Source organism: Tachyglossus aculeatus, chromosome 21 (genome assembly GCF_015852505.1).
Source record: "Tachyglossus aculeatus isolate mTacAcu1 chromosome 21, mTacAcu1.pri, whole genome shotgun sequence".
NCBI classification, from domain to species: Eukaryota; Metazoa; Chordata; class Mammalia; order Monotremata; family Tachyglossidae; genus Tachyglossus; species Tachyglossus aculeatus.
This window is the reverse complement of record NC_052086.1, coordinates 41,849,986-41,869,790: the sequence shown is the minus strand read 5'-3', so window position 1 is coordinate 41,869,790 and position 19,805 is coordinate 41,849,986. Positions and strand designations below refer to the sequence as shown.

General features: G+C 46.9%; 1 protein-coding gene across 1 annotated transcript in view; it reads left to right on the top strand.

Moving 5' to 3' along the window:
* The window catches only part of FBXW8 (F-box and WD repeat domain containing 8), a 204,909-nt gene that overhangs the window by 153,870 nt on the left and 31,234 nt on the right, over window positions 1–19,805 (top strand). Inside the window, exons 8-9 of the mRNA XM_038762758.1 lie at window positions 14,354–14,481; window positions 15,018–15,119. Coding sequence (XP_038618686.1) covers window positions 14,354–14,481; window positions 15,018–15,119 — 230 coding nt within the window. The remainder of the gene's footprint in view (window positions 1–14,353; window positions 14,482–15,017; window positions 15,120–19,805) is intronic.

Sequence of the window (19,805 nt, the reverse complement as noted above, 5' to 3'; positions counted from 1 at the left end):
GCAAACAGTAAGCGCTCAATAAATACGATTGAATGAATGAATGTGCTCATAAGGAATAAATAAACATTGCTTTTCCAGCTTGTCTCTAATAATAATAATAATGATGATGGCATTTATTAAACGCTTACGATGTGCAAAGCACTGTTCTAAGTGCTGGGGAGTTTACCAGGTGATCAGGTTGCCCCACGTGGGGCTCACAGTCTTAATCCCCATTTTACAGGTGAGGGAACTGAGGCCCAGAGAAGTGAAGTGACTTAATAATAAATAATAATAATAATAATGACATTTATTAAGCGCTTACTACGTGCAAAGCCCTGTTCTAAGCGCTGGGGAGGTTACAAGGTTATCAGGTTGTCCCATGTGGGGCTCACAGTCTTAATCCCCATTTTACAGATGAGGGAACTGAGGCACAGAGAAGCTAAGTGACCTGCCCAAAGTCACCCAGCTGACAAGTGGCGGAGCTGGGATTTGAACCCATGACCTCTGACTCCAAAGCCCGGGCTCTTTCCACTGAGCCACTAAGCTCACTGTGGGCAGGGAGTATGGCTGTTTATTGTCATATTGTACTCTTTTATTGTCGTATCGTACTCTCCCAAGCGCTTAGTAGGGGGCTTCACACACAGTGGGCGCTCAATAAATACGATCGAACGGGGAGAGATGAAAGTTTTCGTTTTATCAACATCCAGTCATCATCATCATCATCAATCGTATTTACTGAGCGCTTACTATGTGCAGAGCACTGTACTAAGCGTTTGGGAAGTACAAATTGGCAACATCTAGAGACAGTCCCTACCCAACAGTGGGCTCACAGTCTAAAAGGGGGAGACAGAGAACAAAACCAAACATACTAACAAAATAAAATAAATAGAATAGATATCATCATCATCATCATCAATCATACTTATTGAGCGCTTACTATGTGCAGAGCACTGTACTAAGCGCTTGGGAAGTACAAATTGGCAACATATAGAGACAGTCCCTACCCAACAGTGGGCTCACAGTCTAAAAGGGGGAGACAGAGAACAAAACCAAACATACTAACAAAATAAAATAAATAGAATAGATATCATCATCATCATCAATCGTATTTATTGAGCACTTACTATGTGCAGAGCACTGTACTAAGCGCTTGGGAAGTACAAATTGGCAACATATAGAGACAGTCCCTACCCAACGGTGGGCTCACAGTCTAAAAGTACTATCTGTACATATCTGTAGATATGTACAAGTAAAATAAATGAATAAATAGAGTAATAAATATGTACAAACATATATACATATATATATATGTTTATCCAGTCGCCCCCGGGATGTTGGGAAAGCCCACCTCCTCCCTGCGCCTTCCCAACGCCAGCGCCGTTCCCAACCTTTGCGGCATGACTTATCTCGGGCCGGGATTTGCAAAATCGTCTCTCTGGCCGCTTGTCAAAAATGACATCATATCGGAGTAAACCGCTTTTAAATCGAACATCCATTATTCATGCATATTAACTGCTGTTTTATTTTTTTATCGGCTGCCCTCGTGGATGATTTAGCCTTCTCCTCCCCCGTCCCTCCCCTCCCCAGTTGTCTGTCTCCCTCATTTGCTCCTTTTAAATCTTAGCTCATCTGTGAATTTATCGGCCCGCACACTTAGCTTTTGTGTCTCGATCTGCTGACCGTGCAGGCGTCCGGAGGGAGAATTCTCCTTCTTGGAGGCGGGGTGGTCCCAATGCACAGGACAACGAGGGGGGGAACGTGCCCCGCACCCCTTCCACTTAAAATTCGTTCATATTTCTAATAATAATAATAATAATGGCATTTGTTAAGCGCTTACTATGTGCAAGGCACTGTTCTAAGCACTGGGGGGATACAAGGTGATCAGGTTGACCCACTAATAATAATAATCGCATTTAATAGTAATAATGCCATTTGTTAAGCGCTTACTATGTGCAAAGCACTGTTCTAAGCGCTGGGGAGGGGAAACAAGGTAATGAGGTTGGCCCATGTGGGGCTCACAGTCTTAATCCCCATTTTACAGATGTGGGAACTGAGGCTTAGAGAAGTTAAGTGTCTTATCCAAGCAGACATGTGGCAGAGTCGGGATTCGAACCTATGATCCCTGACTCCAAAGCCTGGGCTCTTTCCACTGAGTCACGCAGCATTTGTTAAGCGCTTACTATGTGCAAGGCGCTGTTCTAAGCGCTGGGGGGGATACAAGGCGATCAGGTTGACCCACGTGGGGCTCACAGTCTTCATCCCCATTTTGCAGATGAGAGAATGGAAGCACAGAGAAGTGAAGTGACTTGCCCAAAGTCACACAGCTGACAGGCGGCAGAGCCAGGATTTGAACCCATGACCTCTGACTCCCAAGCCCGGGCTCTTTCCACTGAGCCATGCTGCTTCCCCTATAGTAATAATGATGGCATTTATTAAGCGCTTACTATGTGCCAAGCACTGTTTTAAGCAGTGGGGGGGATACAAGGTAATCAGGTTGTCCCACTTGGGACTCACAGTCTTAATCCCCATTTTCCAGATGAGGTCACTGAGGCCCAGAGAAGTGAAGTGACTTGCCCAAAGTCACTCAGTTGACAAGTGGCACAGGCGGGAATAGAACCCATGACCTCTGCTTCCCAAGCCCGGGCTCTTTCCACTGACCCACGCTTGGAGTGCTTACTATAATAATAATAATAATAATGGCATTTATTAAGCGCTTACTATGTGCAAAGCACTGTTCTAAGCACTGGGGAAATTACAAGGTGATCAGGTTGTCCCACAGGGGGCTCACAGTCTTAGTCCCCATTTTACAGATGAGGTAAAATGTGTGCAACACACTGTACTAAGCGCTTGGGAGTCCGGTGCAACAATAAACTGACACATTCCCTGCCCACAACAAGCTCGCAGTCTAGAGGGGGAGACAGACTTCAGTAGAAATAAACGCGTAAATAAATAAATGACAGATCTATACACTCTGAGTTCTATATACTGGATGTCTGCTGCGTGACCTTAGGCAAGTCACTCATCTTCTCTGGGCCTCAGTTCCCTCATCTGGAAAATGGGGATGAAGACTGTGAGCCCCACCGGGGACAACCTGATCACCTTGTATCTCCCCCAGCGCTTAGAACAGTGCTTGGCACGTGATAAGCACTTAAAAAGTACCATAATTATGATCATGATGATGATTAGAGAAGCAGCGTGGCTCAGCGGAAAGAGCCCGGGTTTGGGAGTCAGAGGTCATGGGTTCTAATCCCGGCTCCGCCACGGGTCTGCTGTGTGACCTTGGGCAAGTCACTTAACTTCTCTGAGCCTGTGACCTCATCTGTAAAATGGGGATTAAGACTGTGAGCCCCACATGGGGCAACCTGATCACCTTGTATCCCCCCCAGCGCTTAGAACAATGCTTGGCACATAGTAAGAGCTTAACTCATTCATTCATTCATTCAGTCATTTATTGAGCGCTTACTGTGTGCAGAGCACTGTACTAAGCGCTTGGGAAGTCCAAGTTGGCAACATATAGAGATGGTCCCTATCCAACAACGGGCTCACAGTCCAGAAGGGGGGCCCACAAATGCCATCATTATTATTATTATTACTATTATTGAGCCCAGAGAGGTTATGCGACTTGCCCAGGGTCACCAGCAGGCCAGTGGAGGAGCTGGGACTCGAACCCAGGGCTCTTCCCTTGCTCGTTCCACTAGGCCGCACATGGCTCAGTGGAAAGAGCCCGGACTTTGGAGTCAGAGGCCATGGGTTCAAATCCCGGCTCCGCCACTTGTCACTTTGGGCAAGTCGCTTCACTTCTCTGAGCCTCAGTTACCTCATCTGTAAAATGGGGATGAAGACTGTGAGACCCACGTGGGACAACCGGATTGCCATGTATCCCCCCCAGTGCTTAGAACAGTGCTTTGCAGATAGTAAGCGCTTAATAAATGCCATCATTATTATTATTATTTACCCTCCTAAGCAGTTGGGAAGGACAACAGAAGCACATGGAAGGAACCTTGCCTTCAAGGAGCTTCCCATCTAATGTGGGGGGGAGTGGAGGAGGCAGGCGGAAGAAATATTCAAGGGAAGTGGAATCTCCCCCAACCCACCCCCAGACTGTGAGCCCATTGTGGGCAGGGCTTGTCTCTATTTGTTGCTGATTTGCACTTTCCAAACGCTTAGTACAGCGCTCTGCACACAGTAAGCGCTCAATAAATACGATTGAATGGGTCAAGCACACAAAAGCAGCGGGCAAGCAGCGAGAAGCAGCGTGGCTCAGCGGAAAGAGCAGGGGCTTGGCAGTCAAAGGTCTTGGGTTCTAATCCTGGCTTTGCCACGTTTTCATTCGTTCATTTATTCAGTCGTATTTATTGAGCGCTTACTGTGTGCAGAGCACTGTACTAAGCGCTTGGGAAGTCCAAGTTGGAAACATCTAGAGACGGTCCCTACCCACCAACGGGCTCCCAGTCTAGAAGGGGGAGACAGACGACAAAACAAAACCTGTGGACAGGTGTCAAGTCATCAGAATAAATACAAGTTGCCACTTGTGACTTTGGACAAGTCACTTCACTTCTCCGGGCCTCAGTGACCTCATCTGTAAAATGGAGATGAAGACTGTGAGCCCCATGTGGGACAACCGGATTACCTTGTATTCACCCCAGTGCTTAGAACAGTGCTTGGCAAGTAGTAAGTGCTTAACAAATACCATGATTGTTTTTTAATTATTTTATTATTATTATTATTATTATTATTATTATGGCTTTGAAGGGGGAAGGGGAGGTGGTCTGTCAGCTGTGAGGAGGGAGGGCATTCCGGGCCAGCGGCAGGACTTGGACATGAGTATGGCGGTGAGACCCCTCTCGCCCACCAATTTTGCCTGCTTCTCCAAGAAGCCCCCAAACTGATCCCTCAGGAGGAAGTAATAATAATAATAATAATAATAATAATAATAGCATTTGTTAAGCGCTTACTATGTGCAAAGCACTGTTCTAAGCGCTGGGGAAGATACAAGGTGATCCGGTTGTCCCACGGGGGGCTCACAGTCTTAGTCCCCATTTTACAGATGAGGAAACTGGGGCTCAGAGAAGTTAAATGACTTGCCCAAGATCACACAGCAGATATGTGGCGGAGCCGGGATTAGAACCCACGACCTCGGACTCCCAAGCCCGGGCTCTTTTCATTCAATCATATTTATTGAGCGCTTACTGTGTGCAGAGCACTGTACTAAGTGCTGCTTCTCGTAGTAGTAGCAGTAGTAGTATTCCCGAAGCGCTTACCGTGTGCAGAGTGCTGTATTAAGCGCCGGGAGAGAAAACACAAGTGGGAATTAGACCTGATCCCTGTCCCTCAGGAGGATTCACAATCTCGGTTCCTTAACGACCTGAGAGACCTGCCACCGTGGAAACAGAAGATTCCAGAGTTTAGGAGTATGGAATTTGTTAAGCGTTTACTATGTGCCCGGCACTGTCCTAAGCGCTGTGTAGTTCATTCATTCATTCATTCAATCATATTTATTGAGTGCGTACTGTGTGCAGAGCACTGTACTAAGTGCTTGGGAAGTACAAGTTGGCAACATATAGTTGTTGGCTACCCAACAACGGGCTCACAGTCTAGAAGGGGGGAGATAATGATGGCATTTGTTAAGCGCTTACTATCATCATCATCATCAATCGTATTTATTGAGCGCTTACTATGTGCAGAGCACTGTACTAAGCGCTTGGGAAGTACAAATTGGCAACATATAGAGACAGTCCCTACCCAACAGTGGGCTCACAGTCTAAAAGGGGGAGACAGAGAACAAAACCAAACATACTAACAAAATAAAATAAATAGGATAGATATGTACAAGTAAAATAAATAAATAAATAAATAGAGTAATAAATATGTACAACCATATATACATATATACAGGTGCTGTGGGGAAGGGAAGGAGGTAAGATGGGGGGGATGGAGAGGGGGACGAGGGAGGGGGGAGAGGAAGGAAGGGGCTCAGTCTGGGAAGGCCTCCTGGAGGAGGTGAGCTCTCAGCAGGGCCTTGAAGGGAGGAAGAGAGCTAGCTTGGCGGATGGGCAGAGGGAGGGCAGAGGAGAGGGAGGGCAGATGGGCAGAGGAGCTTACTATGTGCCAAGCACTGTTCTAAGCACTGGGGAGGATACAAGGTGATCAGGTTGTCCCACAGGGGGCTCGCAGTCTTAATCCCCATTTTACAGATGAGGGAACTGAGGCACAGTGAAGTGACTTGCCCAAAGTCACCCAGCTGACAATTGGCGGAGCCGGGATTTGAACCCATGACCTCTGACTCCCAAGCCCGGGCTCTTTCCACTGACCCACGCTCCCAGTGGGTCGGGTTGGACACAGTCCTCCTCGTCCCACACGAGACTCACGGTCTAAATCCCGATTTTCCGGGCGAGGGAACTGAGGCCCCGAGTAGCGACGTGACTCGCCCAAGGTCACCGGGCGGACAGGAGGCAGAGCCGGGATTAGAACCCCGATCCTCCCGACTCCCGGGCTCCATCCAGCAGGCCGCACTGCTTCTCACAGCGCGTGTCCTTTCATCAGAGAAGCAGCGTGGCACAGTGGAAAGAGCCCGGGCTTTGGAGTCAGAGGTCATGGGTTCGAATCCTGGCTCCTCCTAATGTCTGCTGTGTGACCTTGGGCAAGTCACTTAACTTCTCAGAGCATCAGTTACCGCATCTGTAAAATGGGGATGATGACTGTGAGCCCCACAACCTGATCACCTTGTATCCCCCCCAGCGCTTAGAACAGTGCTTTGCACACAGTAAGCGCTTAACAAATGCCATTATTATTATTATTATTATTAGAGAAGCAGCGTGGCTCAGTGGAAAGAGCCCGGGATTTAGAGTCGGAGGTCATGGGTTCAAATCCCGGCTCTGCCAATTATCAGCTGGGTGACTTTGGGCAAGTCACTTCACTTCTCTGGACCTCAGTTCCCTCATCTGTAAAATGGGGATTAAGACTGTGAGCCCCCTGTGGGACAACCTGATCACCTTGTAACCTCCCCAGCGCTTAGAGCAGTGCTTTGCACGTAGTAAGTGCTTAATAAATGCCATCATTATTATTATTATTCATTCATTCAATCGTATTTATTGAGGGCTTCCTGCATGCAGAGCACACTACTCTATTTATTTATTTATTTTACTTGTACATATCTATTCTATTTATTTTATTTTGTTAGTATGTTTGGTTTTGTTCTCTGTCTCCCCCTTTTAGACTGTGAGCCCACTGTTGGGTAGGGACTGTCTCTATATGTTGCCAACTTGTACTTCCCAGCGCTCTGCACACAGTAAGCGCTCAATAAATACGATTGATTGATGATGACTGTCTCTATATGTTGCCAACTTGGACTTCCCAAGCACTTAGTACAGTGCTCTGCACACAGTAAGCGCTCAATAAATACGATTGATGATGATGTACTAAGCGCTTGGAAAATACAACGTTTTCATCCTCCTCGGTAAACATCCTCCTTTGTGCTGCAAAAGATTAAATAAAATAAAACAGAGGAGCCGTCACGATTGACAGGCCTCGTTAGGGGAGATGGCTTCCCGGGATATTTGCGCACGAGAGAGCCTGCGCCCTATTCCCTTCCATATGGACCCTCTCCTTTCTCATCGGCACATCTGTCCCGGCCACCACAGGTTGATACCCACCCAACTCGGGCAATAAAGAGAGAAATTAGTCTAATGCACGGTCTTAACAAAGGGGAGACCGTGAGCATGAATAATTAATCGCGCTAGACTGCGGCAATCAGATAAAATGAAGTCCCATTTGCTCCGTCTTATTAAAAGAGGGAGCGAGCGCGAGAGGAGCGGTAAGGGCCTTTGAGGGACTAGTAAACATGGAAAGAATCACCTCCGAGATGGGTAATGTGTTTTCTAATCTCTGTGGTCTTTAACTAAACGTAATGGTAAAGGTACTCTTTGGATATTGCTAACTCCTTGAATTATTAAACATGCCAAGGAACACTCGACTCTTAAATACCAACTGAAGGATTCTCGGGATGGGATGGTAATAAGCCTCTTTTAGATCGTCCCAGCTGCTTCCAATCCATCCATCTCCTCCTCCTCCTCCTCCTCTTTCTCCCCTTCCTCCTCCTCCTTGGATCTAACAAAAACCAGGCGTTGAGCAGAAGGGCGGGACTGTAGAAGTCAGGACAGCCAGGTTCGTTTAATAATTATAATAATAATAATAATAAAGTGGCATTTGTGAAGCGCTTACTACATGTCAAGCACTGGTCTAAGCTCTGGGGAAGATGCGGTTGAGCACAGTCTCTGTCCCGCACAGGTCCCAGTGCTTAGAAAAAGTACTACTACTACTATTAATAATAATAATAATAATAATAATGGCATTTATTAAGCACTTGCTATGTGCAAAGCACCATATTATTATAATAATATAATGATGGCATTTATTAAGCGCTTACTATGTGCAAAGCACCGTATTATTATAATGATGGCATTTATTAAGCGCTTACTATGTGCAAAACACCGTTCTAAGCGCTGGGCGGGATACAAGGTGATCAGGTTGTCCCACGGGGGGCTCACAGTCTTCATCCCATTTTACAGATGAGGTAACTGAGGCACAGAGAAGTTAAGTGGCTTTCCCAAGGTCCCACAGCTGACAAGCGACGAAGCCGGAATTTCAACCCATGACCTCTGACTCCAAAGCCCTGGCTCTTTCCACTGAGCCACGCTGCTTATTGTTACTGTTACATTTTGTTTTGTTCTCTGTCTCCCCCTTCTAGACTGTGAGCCCACTGTTGGGTAGGGACCATCTCTAGATGTTGCCAACTTGGACTTTCCAAGCGCTTAGTACAGTGCCCGGCACACAGTAAGCGCTCAATAAATACGATTGATGATGATGATGACTTCCCAAGCGCTTAGTGCAGTGCCCTGCACACAGTAAGCACTCAATAAATACGGTTGAATGAATGAACGTCTGATGGGGATATGGGGAACATGTATTCACACCAAGAGGGATAATCTTGCACTGCACATTTTAGAATTACAAGCTTTGGAGAGACTTTCTGATTTTTGTATGGTTGTAGACTCCCGGCTCCTCAAAGAGAATCAATCAATCAATCAATCGTATTTATTGAGCGCTTACTGTGTGCAGAGCACTGTACTAAGCACTTGGGAAGTCCAAGTTGGCAACATATAGAGACAGTCCCTACCCAACAGTGGTCTCACAGTCTAGAAGGGGGAGACAGAGAACAAAACCAAACATACTAACAAAATAAAATAAATAGAATAGATAGGTGCAAGTAAAATCAATCAATCAATAGAGTAATAAATATGTACAAACATATATACATATATACAGGTGCTGTGGGGAAGTGATTGGTGTGGTGGATAGAGAATGGGCCTGGGAGCTGCGAGGTCGTGACTTCTAATCCTTCTAATTCTAATCTTTTAGACTGTGAGCCCACTGTTGGGTAGGGACCGTCTCTATATGTTGCCAACTTGGACTTCCCAAGCGCTTAGTACAGTGCTCTGCACACAGTAAGCGCTCAGTAAATACGATTGATGATGATGATGATAATCCTGGCTCCGCCACCTATTTGCTGTGTGACCTTGGGTGGGTCACTTCACTTCTCTGCCGTACAGAAACATTCAGGACATGTCACCCCCCCCTCCTCAGAAAACTCCAGAGGTTGTCCGGCCACCTCCACGTCAAACAAAAACTCCTCACCATTGGCTTTAAGCAGCAGGGGAAGCAGCGTGGCTCAGTGGAAAGAGCCCGGGCTTGGGAGTCAGAGGTCATGGGTTCGAATCACGGCTCCACCGCTTGTCAGCTGGGTGACCTTGGGCAAGCCACTTAACTTCTCTATGCTTCAGTTACCTCATCTGTAAGATGGGGATTAAGACTGTGAGCCCCAAGTGGGACAACCTGATCACCTTGTATCCCCCCCAGTGCTTAGAACAGTGCTTTGCACATAGTAAGCGCTTAACAAATACCCCATTATTATTATTATTATTATTATTATGATTTAAAGCCATCCATCCCCTCGCCCCTTCTTACCTCACCTCTCTTCTTTCCTTCTCCACCCCTCTGCCACCGCTAACCTCTTCACTGGGCCTCCATCTCGCTGCCGACCCCAGGCTCACATCCTATCACATTCTATTCTATTTATTTTATTTTGTTAGTATGTTTTGTTTTGTTGTCTGTCTCCCCCTTCTAGACTGTGAGCCCGCTGTTGGGTAGGAACTGTCTCTATATGTTGCCAACTTGGACTTCCCAAGCGCTTAGTACAGTGCTCTGCACACAGTAAGCGCTCAATAAATGCGACTGATTGATTGATTGATTGATCCTACCTCCGGCCTAGAATGCCCTCCCTCCTCAAATCCCACAGACAATTTATTTATTTATTTTACTTGTACCTATCTATTATATTTATTTTATTTTGTTAGTATGTTTGGTTTTGTTCTCTGTCTCCCCCTTTTAGACTGTGAGCCCACTGTTGGGTAGGGACTGTCTCTATATGTTGCCAACTTGGACTTCCCAAGCGCTTAGTCCAGTGCTCTGCACACAGTAAGCGCTCAATAAATATGACTGATTGATTGATTGATTGATCCTACCTCCGGCCTAGAATGCCCTCCCTCCTCAAATCCCACAGACAATTTATTTATTTATTTTACTTCTACCGATCTATTCTATTTATTTTATTTTGTTAGTACGTTTGGTTTTGTTCTCTGTCTCCCCCGTCTAGACTGTGAGCCCACCGTTGGGTAGGGACTGTCTCTATATGTTGCCAGCTTGTACTTCCCAAGCGCTTAGTACAGTGCTGTGCACACAGTTAGCGCTCAATAAATACGATTGATTGATTGATCTCCCCCCCTTCAAAGCCTTACTGAAGGCCCATCTCCTCCAAGAGGCCTTCCCAGACTAAGCCCCACTTTTCCTCTTCTCCCACTCCCTGACTTTCCCTTTGTTCATCCCCCCCTCCCAGCCTCACAGCATTTACGTCCAAATCTGTCATTTTGTTAATTTGTATCGTTGTCTGTGTCCCTGCCCACCACCCCAGATTGTAAGACTCGCTGTGGGCAGGAAATGTCACTGTTTATCGTTGTATTGTACTTTCCCAAGCGCTCAGTACAGTGTTGTGCACACTGTAAGCGCTCAGTAAATACGACTGAATGAACGAATGAATGGGCTTCAGTTCCTTCATCTTTAAAATAGAGATTGAGACTGTGAGCCCCACATGGGACTGTGTCCAACCTGATTTGTTTGTTTTCACCCTCGCACTTAGTACAGTCCCTGGCAGAGAGTAAGCACTTAACAAATTTTGTAATGATTAATATTTTGTTAAAATGAATATTTTGACAATGATGTGCATCTAGCTTTACTTCTGTTTATTCTGATGACTTGACACCTGTTCACATGCTTTGTTTTGTTGTCTGTCTCCCCCTTCTAATAATAATAATGATGATGGCATTTGTTAAGCGCTTACTATGTGCAGAGTACTGTTCTAAGCGCTGGGGGGGATACAAGGTGATCAAGTTGTCCCACGTGGGGCTCACAGTCTTAATCCCCATTTTACAGATGAGGTCACTGAGGCTCAGAGAAGTGAAGTGACTTGCCCAAGGTCACACAGCAGACATGTGGCGGAGTCGGCATTCGAACCCATGCCCTCTGACTCCAAAGCCCGGGCTCTTTCCACTGAGCCACGCTGCTTCTGCTTGTAGACTGTGAGCCCGTTGTTGAGTAGAGACCGTCTCTATATGTTGCCAACTTGTACTTCCCAAGCGCTTAGTCCAGTGCTCTGCACACAGTAAGCGCTCAATAAATACGATTGAGTGAATGAATGAATAATATTATCATTATTATTATTATTATTATATGGACTGGGACCTCTTTCCACTAGCCCGCACTGCTAGAGGGACTCATAATAATAATAATAATAATAATAATAATAATAATAATGATGGCATTTGTTAAGCGCTTACTATGTGCAAAGCACTGTTCTAAGCGCTGGGGAGGTTACAAGGTGATCAGGTTGTCCCACGGGCGGGGTGGGGGGGGTGGGCTTACAGTCTTCATCCCCATTTTCCAGATGAGGTAACTGAGGCCCAGAGAAGTGAAGTGACTTGCCCAAAGTCACACAGCTGACAATTGGCGGAGCCGGGATTTGAACCCATGACCTCTGACTCCAAAGCCCGGGCTCTTTCCACTGAGCCACGCCGCTTCGCAGCACGGCGTAGTGGCTAGAACCCGGGCTTGGGAATCAGAGGTCATGACTCCGCCACTGCTCTGCTGTGTGACGTTGGGCAAGTCGCTTCACTTCTCTGGGCCTCAGTTCCCTCCTCTGGAAAATAGGGATCGAGACTGTGAGCCCCATGTGGGACAAACTGATGACCTTGTATTCATTCATTCATCCAATCAATCGTATTTATTGAGCGCTTACTGTGCGCAGAGCCCTGTGCTAAGCGCTTGGGAAGTACAAGCTGGCAACATCTAGAGACGGTCCCTACCCGACAGCGGGCTCACAGTCTAGAAGGGGGAGACAGACAACAAAACAAAACATATTAACCAAATAAAATAAATAGAATAGTAAATATGTATCCCAGTGCTTAGAACAGTGCTTGGCACATAGGAAGTGCTTAACAAATACCATCATTGTTATTATTTTTATTATTCAGTAGTATTTCTAGACTGTGAGCCCACTGTTGGGTAGGGACCGTCTCTATACGTTGCCAACTTGTACTTCCCAAGCGCTTAGTCCAGTGCTCTGCACACAGTAAGCGCTCAATAAATACAATTGAATGAATGAATGAATGAATTTAGTGAGCACCTACTGAGGACAAAGCACTTAGACTCTGAGCCCCTTGCAGGAGAGGGACTGTGAACTACCCAATTAACTCCAGACGGAGCTGGGATCCATTGATCTATTTTGATAATAATAATAATAATAATAATAGCATTTGTTAAGCACTTACTATGTGCAAAGCACTGTTCTAAGTGCTGGGGAGGATACAAGGTGATCCGGTTGCCCCACGTGGGGCTCACAGTCTTAATCCCCATTTTACAGATGAGGGAACTGAAGCCCAGAGAAGTGAAGTGACTTGCCCAAAGTCACACAGCTGACAATTGGTGGAGCCGGAATTTGAACCCATGACCTCTGACTCCCAAGCCCGGGCTCTTGCCACTGAGCCATGTTATATTGACACCTATCTACTTGTTTTGTTTTGTTGTCTGTCTCCGCCTTCTAGACTGTGAGCCCGTTGTTGGGTAGGGACCGTCTCTATCTGTTGCCGAATTGTACTTTCCAAGCACTTAGTACAGTGCTCTGCACACAGTAAGCGCTGAATAAATACGATTGAAGGAATGACACCAGGTCCTCCGCCCCCCAGTGCTTTCCACCGGGCCAGGCTGCCCCTCCAGACTTTCTGCCTTTCCCTTTGCATTTTATCACCGTCTCTGTGGTCCCCCTCTCCCCCCCGCCCACCCCATAGATGCTTACTAGATAATAATAATAATAATAATGGCATTTATTAAGCGCTTATTATGTGCAAAGCACTGGTCTAAGCGCTGGGGAGGTTACAAGGTGATCAGGTTGTCCCATGGGGGGCTCACAATCTTAATCCCCATTTGACAGATGAGGTAACTGAGGCCCAGAAAAGTTAAGCGACTCGCCCAAAGTCACACAACTGACAGTTGGCAGAGCCGGGATTCGAACCCCTGACCTCTGACTCCAAAGCCCGAGCTCTCTCCACTGAGCCGCGCTGCTTCTCTTCGCTCACTAAATGCTACGGAATAATAAAAATAATAATAATGATGGTATTTGTTAAGCACTTACTACGTGCCAAGCACTGTTCTAAGCACCGGGGAGGTTACAAGGGGATCAGGTTGTCCCGCGTGGGGCTCACAGTCTTCACCCCTGTTTTCCAGAGGAGGGAACTGAGGCACAAGGGGGTGGCGGGGAGAGGGACGACTAGGCCGGTGGGGGTCCGGGTGTGGAAGCGCGGCATCATCATCATCATCAATCATCTTTATTGAGCGCTTACTATGTGCAGAGCACTGTACTAAGCGCTTGGGAAGTACAAATTGGCAACATATAGAGACAGTCCCTACCCAACATTGGGCTCACAGTCTAAAAGGGGGAAATAATGACATTTCTTAAGCACTTACTATGTGCCAAGCTCTGTTTTAAGCGCTGGGGAGGTTACAAGGCGATCAGGTTGTCCCACGGGGGGCTCCCAGTCTTCATCCCCGTTTTACAGATGAGGTCCCTGAGGCACAGAGAAGTTAAGTGGCTTGCCCAAAGTCACACAGCTGAGGCAGGATTTGAACCCATGATCTCGGGCTCCAAAGCCCGGGCTCTTTCCACCGGGCCACGTCTCAAGGCATCGTCCTTGTCCCCCCCCGGCAACAGATCCTGCTGTACAGCCTGCAGACGGGCCAGTGCCTGACGGCTCTGGGCGGCTCGCTCGGCGATTTCACCTGCCTCAACCTCCGCCACAGCCCTCCTCACCTCCTGGTCGCCGGCAGCAGGGACAGGAGGTAGGTGCCAGCCCCCGCGCCGGGTGGGGAGCCCCGTCCCACCCTCCCTCTCCCCCCAACCGGGCACCCCAACCCGACAGCTCGGTGCCCACCGCATTAGGTAACGGCTGGCCGTCGTCCGGAAGCCCGGCCCGTCTCCGCCAGCGGGCCGGGAAGCCTCGGCTTTCGAAGCCATTCGGCGGGCGCAGTTGGCGGAGGGTCTGGCTGCAAAATGCGCTTGGCATTTCCGAGCTCACTCTCCCCTATTAAGAACAATAAGCCGAGGGATCAGGCGGGGCCTGCCGCCTGCCAAACCGTGGCCACCGCCGAAGAGAGCCAGACGCCTCCCGTCAACCCGTTCCCGTTTCCACTTAGCCGATTAGCGGGCCTTCCCTGGAACTTTTTGGGCATTGGAGGGTGGGTTTTCCCGGTACGGAGTCTGGGGTTCCAAGACGCTCCCCACCTCCCTGGACACATCTGATCCCGTGCCCCGAAGAAAGTGGGATGGCGAGGAGCCAGGGCCTAATGGTGGCCCCCTCCCCGGTCCCGGGCTGCAGGTGGCCACCGGCCTCGGCGCCGGGGATCAGCTTGCGAGGCGGATCTGCCAAATCCCAGACCTCCGCCCCGCCGGCTCAGCAGCTGGCACGAAGAATGATTCGGTCAGTGCTTTCCCTCTCCCTCACTCCCCTCCCCACCACCCCCAGCCCCATCTCTCCGTCTCCGCAGTCGGCAGGCTTTGCCAGCGAGAGAGGAAGGCCCGGTGGTCTGCCTCGGTTCTCTTCATTCATTCATTCATTCATTCATTCAATTGTATTTATTGAGTGCTTAAAGGGTGCAGAGCACTGTTCTAAGCGCTTGGGAAGTCCAAGTTGGCAACATATAGAGACGGTCCCTACCCAACAACGGGCTGTCTCCTCAGCTTCAGGACGAATTTACGCCCACAGTGGTCATTCGTTCATTCATTCATTCAGCCAGTCATTTATTGAGTACTAACTGTGTGCGAAGCACTGCAATAATCAGTCAATCGTATTTATTGAGCGCTTACTGTGTGTAGAGCACTGGACTAAGCGCTTGGGAAGTCCAAGTTGGCAACATATAGAGACGGTCCCTACCCAACAACGGGCTGTCTCCTCAGCCTCAGGACGAATTTCCGCCCACAGTGGTCATTCGTTCATTCATTCATTCAGCCAGTCATTTATTGAGTACTAACTGTGTGCGAAGCACTGCAATAATCAGTCAGTCGTATTTATTGAGCACTTACTGTGTGCAGAGCACTGTTCTAAGCGCTTGGGAAGTCCAAGTTGGCAACATATAGAGACGGTCCCTACCCAACAACGGGCTGTCTTCAGCCTCAGGATGAATTTCCGCCCACAGCGGTCATTCGTTCATTCATTCATTCAGCCAGTCATTTATTGAGTACTAACTGTGTGCGAAGCACTGCAATAGTCAATCACTCGTATTTATTGAGCGCTTACTGTGTGCAGAGCACTGGACTAAGCGCTTGGGAAGTCCAAGTTGGCAACATATAGAGACGGTCCCTACCCAACAACGGGCTGTCTCCTCAGCCTCAGGACGAATTTCCGCCCACAGCGGTCATTCGTTCATTCATTCATTCAGCCAGTCATTTATTGAGTACTAACTGTGTGCGAAGCACTGCAATAATCAGTCAATCGTATTTATTGAGCGCTTACTGTGTGTAGAGCACTGGACTAAGCGCTTGGGAAGTCCAAGTTGGCAACATATAGAGACGGTCCCTACCCAACAGCGGGCTCACAGTCTAAAAGGGGGAGGCAGAGAACAAAACCAAACATACTAACAAAATAAAATAAATAGAATAGATATGTACAAGTAAAATAAATAAATAGATAAATAGAGTAATAAATATGTACAAACACATATACATATATATTATATATACATAATAATTATTATTATCATGATAATGATGGCATTTGTTAAGCATTTACTATGTGCCGAGCACTATTCTAAGCACTGGGGGGGATGCACAGTAATCAGGTTGTCCCACATGGGGCTCACAGTCTTCATCCCCATTTTACAGGTGAGGTAACTGAGGCCCAGAGAATCAATCAATCAATCAATCGTATTTATTGAGCGCTTACTGTGTGCACAGCACTGTACTAAGCACTTGGGAAGTACAAGTTGGCAACATATAGAGACAGTCCCTACCCAACAGTGGGCTCACAGTCTAAAAGGGGGAGACAGAGAACAAAACCAAAAATACTAACAAAATAAAATAAATAGAATAGATATGATAGATATGTACAAGTAAAATAAATAAATAGAGTAATAAATATGTACAAACATATATACATATATATTATATATACATAATAATTATTATAATGATGGCATTTGTTAAGCGTTTATACAAGTAAAATAAATAGAGAAATAGAGTAATAAATATGTACAAACATATATACATATATATTATATATACATAATAATAATAATTATTATAATGATGGCATTTGTTAAGCGTTTACTATGTGCCGAGCACTATTCTAAGCACTGGGGGGGATGCACGGTAATCAGGTTGTCCCACATGGGGCTCACAGTCTTCATCCCCATTTTCCAGATGAGGTAACTGAGGCCCAGAGAAGTGAAGTGACTTGCCCAAAGTCACACAGCTGACAAGCGGCGGAGCCGGGATTAGAACCCGTGACTTCCGACTCCCAATTCCAGACTCTTTCCACTGAGACACGCTGCTTCGCACCCGCAAGTAGGCTGCAGTTGGCTGTGGGCGGGGAATGTGTTTCTCTGTTGTACTCTCTCAAGTACTTAGTACAGTGCTCTGCATGCAGAAGTGCTCAATACATACGACTGAATGAACGAATAGTAGTAGTAATAATACGAATGATAAAAATTGTGGTATTTGTTAAGTACTTACTGTGTGCCAAAGACAACTAAGCGCTGGGATAGACGCACCATTTTTTTTTTAGTGGTATTTGTTCATTCATTCATTCATTCAGTTGTGTTAATTGAGCACCTCCTGTGTGCAGAGCACTGTACTAAGCGCTTGGGAGAGGACAGTAGAGTAATAAGCAGACACATTCCCTCCCCAATACGAGCTGACAGTCTGGAGGGGGAGACAGGCATTCATATTAATAAATAACCAAACAAACAAATAAATAAATTGTTAAGCGCTCACTATGTCTCAGACTATAGTACTGAGTAGAGACAAACCAATCAGATTGGATGCAGTCCCCCAGCGCTTAGAACAGTGCCAGCGCTTGGCACATAATAAGCGCTTAACCATCATTATTACTATTATTCCCACGTGGGGCTCACAGTCTTAGTCCCCATTGGACAGATGAGATAACTGAGGCATGGTGAAGTGAAGTGATTTGCCCAAGGTCACACGGCAGACAAGCGGCGGAGCCAGGATTAGAACCCAGGTCCTTCTTACTCCCAGGCCCGGGCTCTATCTGCTATGCCTGCTTCTCCAGTGCCTGGCACAGAGTAAGCACTTAATAAGTACCATCTAACCCAGCGCTTAGTACGGTGATCGGCACAGAGTTAGCTCTTAACGATACCACAAATACTATTTTCCCAACTTTACAGATGGGGGAAACCGAGGCCCAGACTGGTTTGTTGACTTAGACGAGGGGCAGAGGGGAGATTAGAACCCAGACCCTCTGACTCTCAGGCCTGAGTTATTTCCTCTCTCAACCGGCACTTCAGAGCAGCGAGGAAATTCATTCATAATAATAATAATGATGGCATTTATTAAGCGCTTACTATGTGCAAAGCACCGTTCTAAGCACTGGGGAGGTTACAGGGAGATCAGGTTGTCCCACGGGGGGCTCACAGTCTTCATCCCCATTTTACAGATGAGGGAACTGAGGCCCCGAGAAGTGAAGTATACAACCCAACCCTGTATATATGTATATATCGTTGTACATATTTATTACTCTATTTATTTATTTATTTATTTATTTTACTTGTACATATCTAACCTATTTATTTTATTTTGTTAGTATGTTTGGTTTTGTTCTCTGTCTCCCCCTTTTAGACTGTGAGCCCACTGTTGGGTAGGGACTGTCTCTATATGTTGCCAATTTGTACTTCCCAAGCGCTTAGTACAGTGCTCTGCACATAGTAAGCGCTCAATAAATACAATTGATGATGATGATGATGAAGTGACTTGCCCAAAATCACCCAGCTGACAATTGGCAGAGCCGGGATTTGAACCCACGAAATCTGGCTCCAGAGCCCGGGCTCTTTCCACTGAGCCACGCTGCTTCACTTGTTAAGTGCTTGCTATGAACCACCAAGCACTTAGTACAGTGCTCTGCACACAGTAAGCGCTCAATAAATACGATTGAATGAATCATTCATTCAGTCGTATTTATTGAGCGCTTACTGTGTGCAGAGCACTGTACTAAGCGCTTGGGAAGTACAAGTTGGCAACAATTGAATGAATTGAGCGCGAGTCCCACGTGGGACAGGGACCGTGTCCAACCCGATTGATTTCCATCTACCCCAGCGCTTAGAACAGTGCTTGGCGCATAGTAAGCGCTTACTGTGTGCAGAGCACTGTTCTAAGCGCTTGGGAAGTACAAGTTGGCAACAATTGAATGAATTGAGCGCGAGTCCCACGTGGGACAGGGACCGTGTCCAACCCGATTGATTTCCATCTACCCCAGCGCTTAGAACAGTGCTTGGAGCATAGTAAGCGCTTAACAAGTACCGTAATTATCATTATCATGGTTCCGCTCCGACTCTTCCTGCGTTTTGGTTGAAGACGACGAGGGGCGTCAGCTAGGTGAGTCCATCAGTGGGTACGGGGGAAAGCTTTGGCTTGGGCTTGGCAAACTGTTTGGACTACTAGCCACAGGCCTCGGGCTTGCTGGGCCCGTTTGAAGTCTCGCCTCAGGTCCTTTGGGCTTTTGGACCACCCCCGGTCTGTGGCCCATTTGAATAATAATAATAATAATAATAATAATAACGATGGCATTTGTTCATTCATTCAGTCAATCAATCAATCAGTCGTATTTATTGAGCACTTACTGTGTGCAGAGCACTGGACTAAGAGCTTGGAAAGTCCAAGTTGGCAACATATAGAGACAGTCGTCATCATCATCATCATCATCAATCGTATTTATCGAGCGCTTACTGTGTGCAGAGCACTGGACTAAGCGCTTGGGAAGTCCAAGTTGGCAACGTATAGAGACAGTCGTCATCATCATCATCATCAATCGTATTTATTGAGCGCGTACTGTGTGCAGAGCACTGGACTAAGCGCTTGGGAAGTCCAAGTTGGCAACATATAGAGACAGTCATCATCATCATCATCAGTCGTATTTATTGAGCGCTTACTGTGA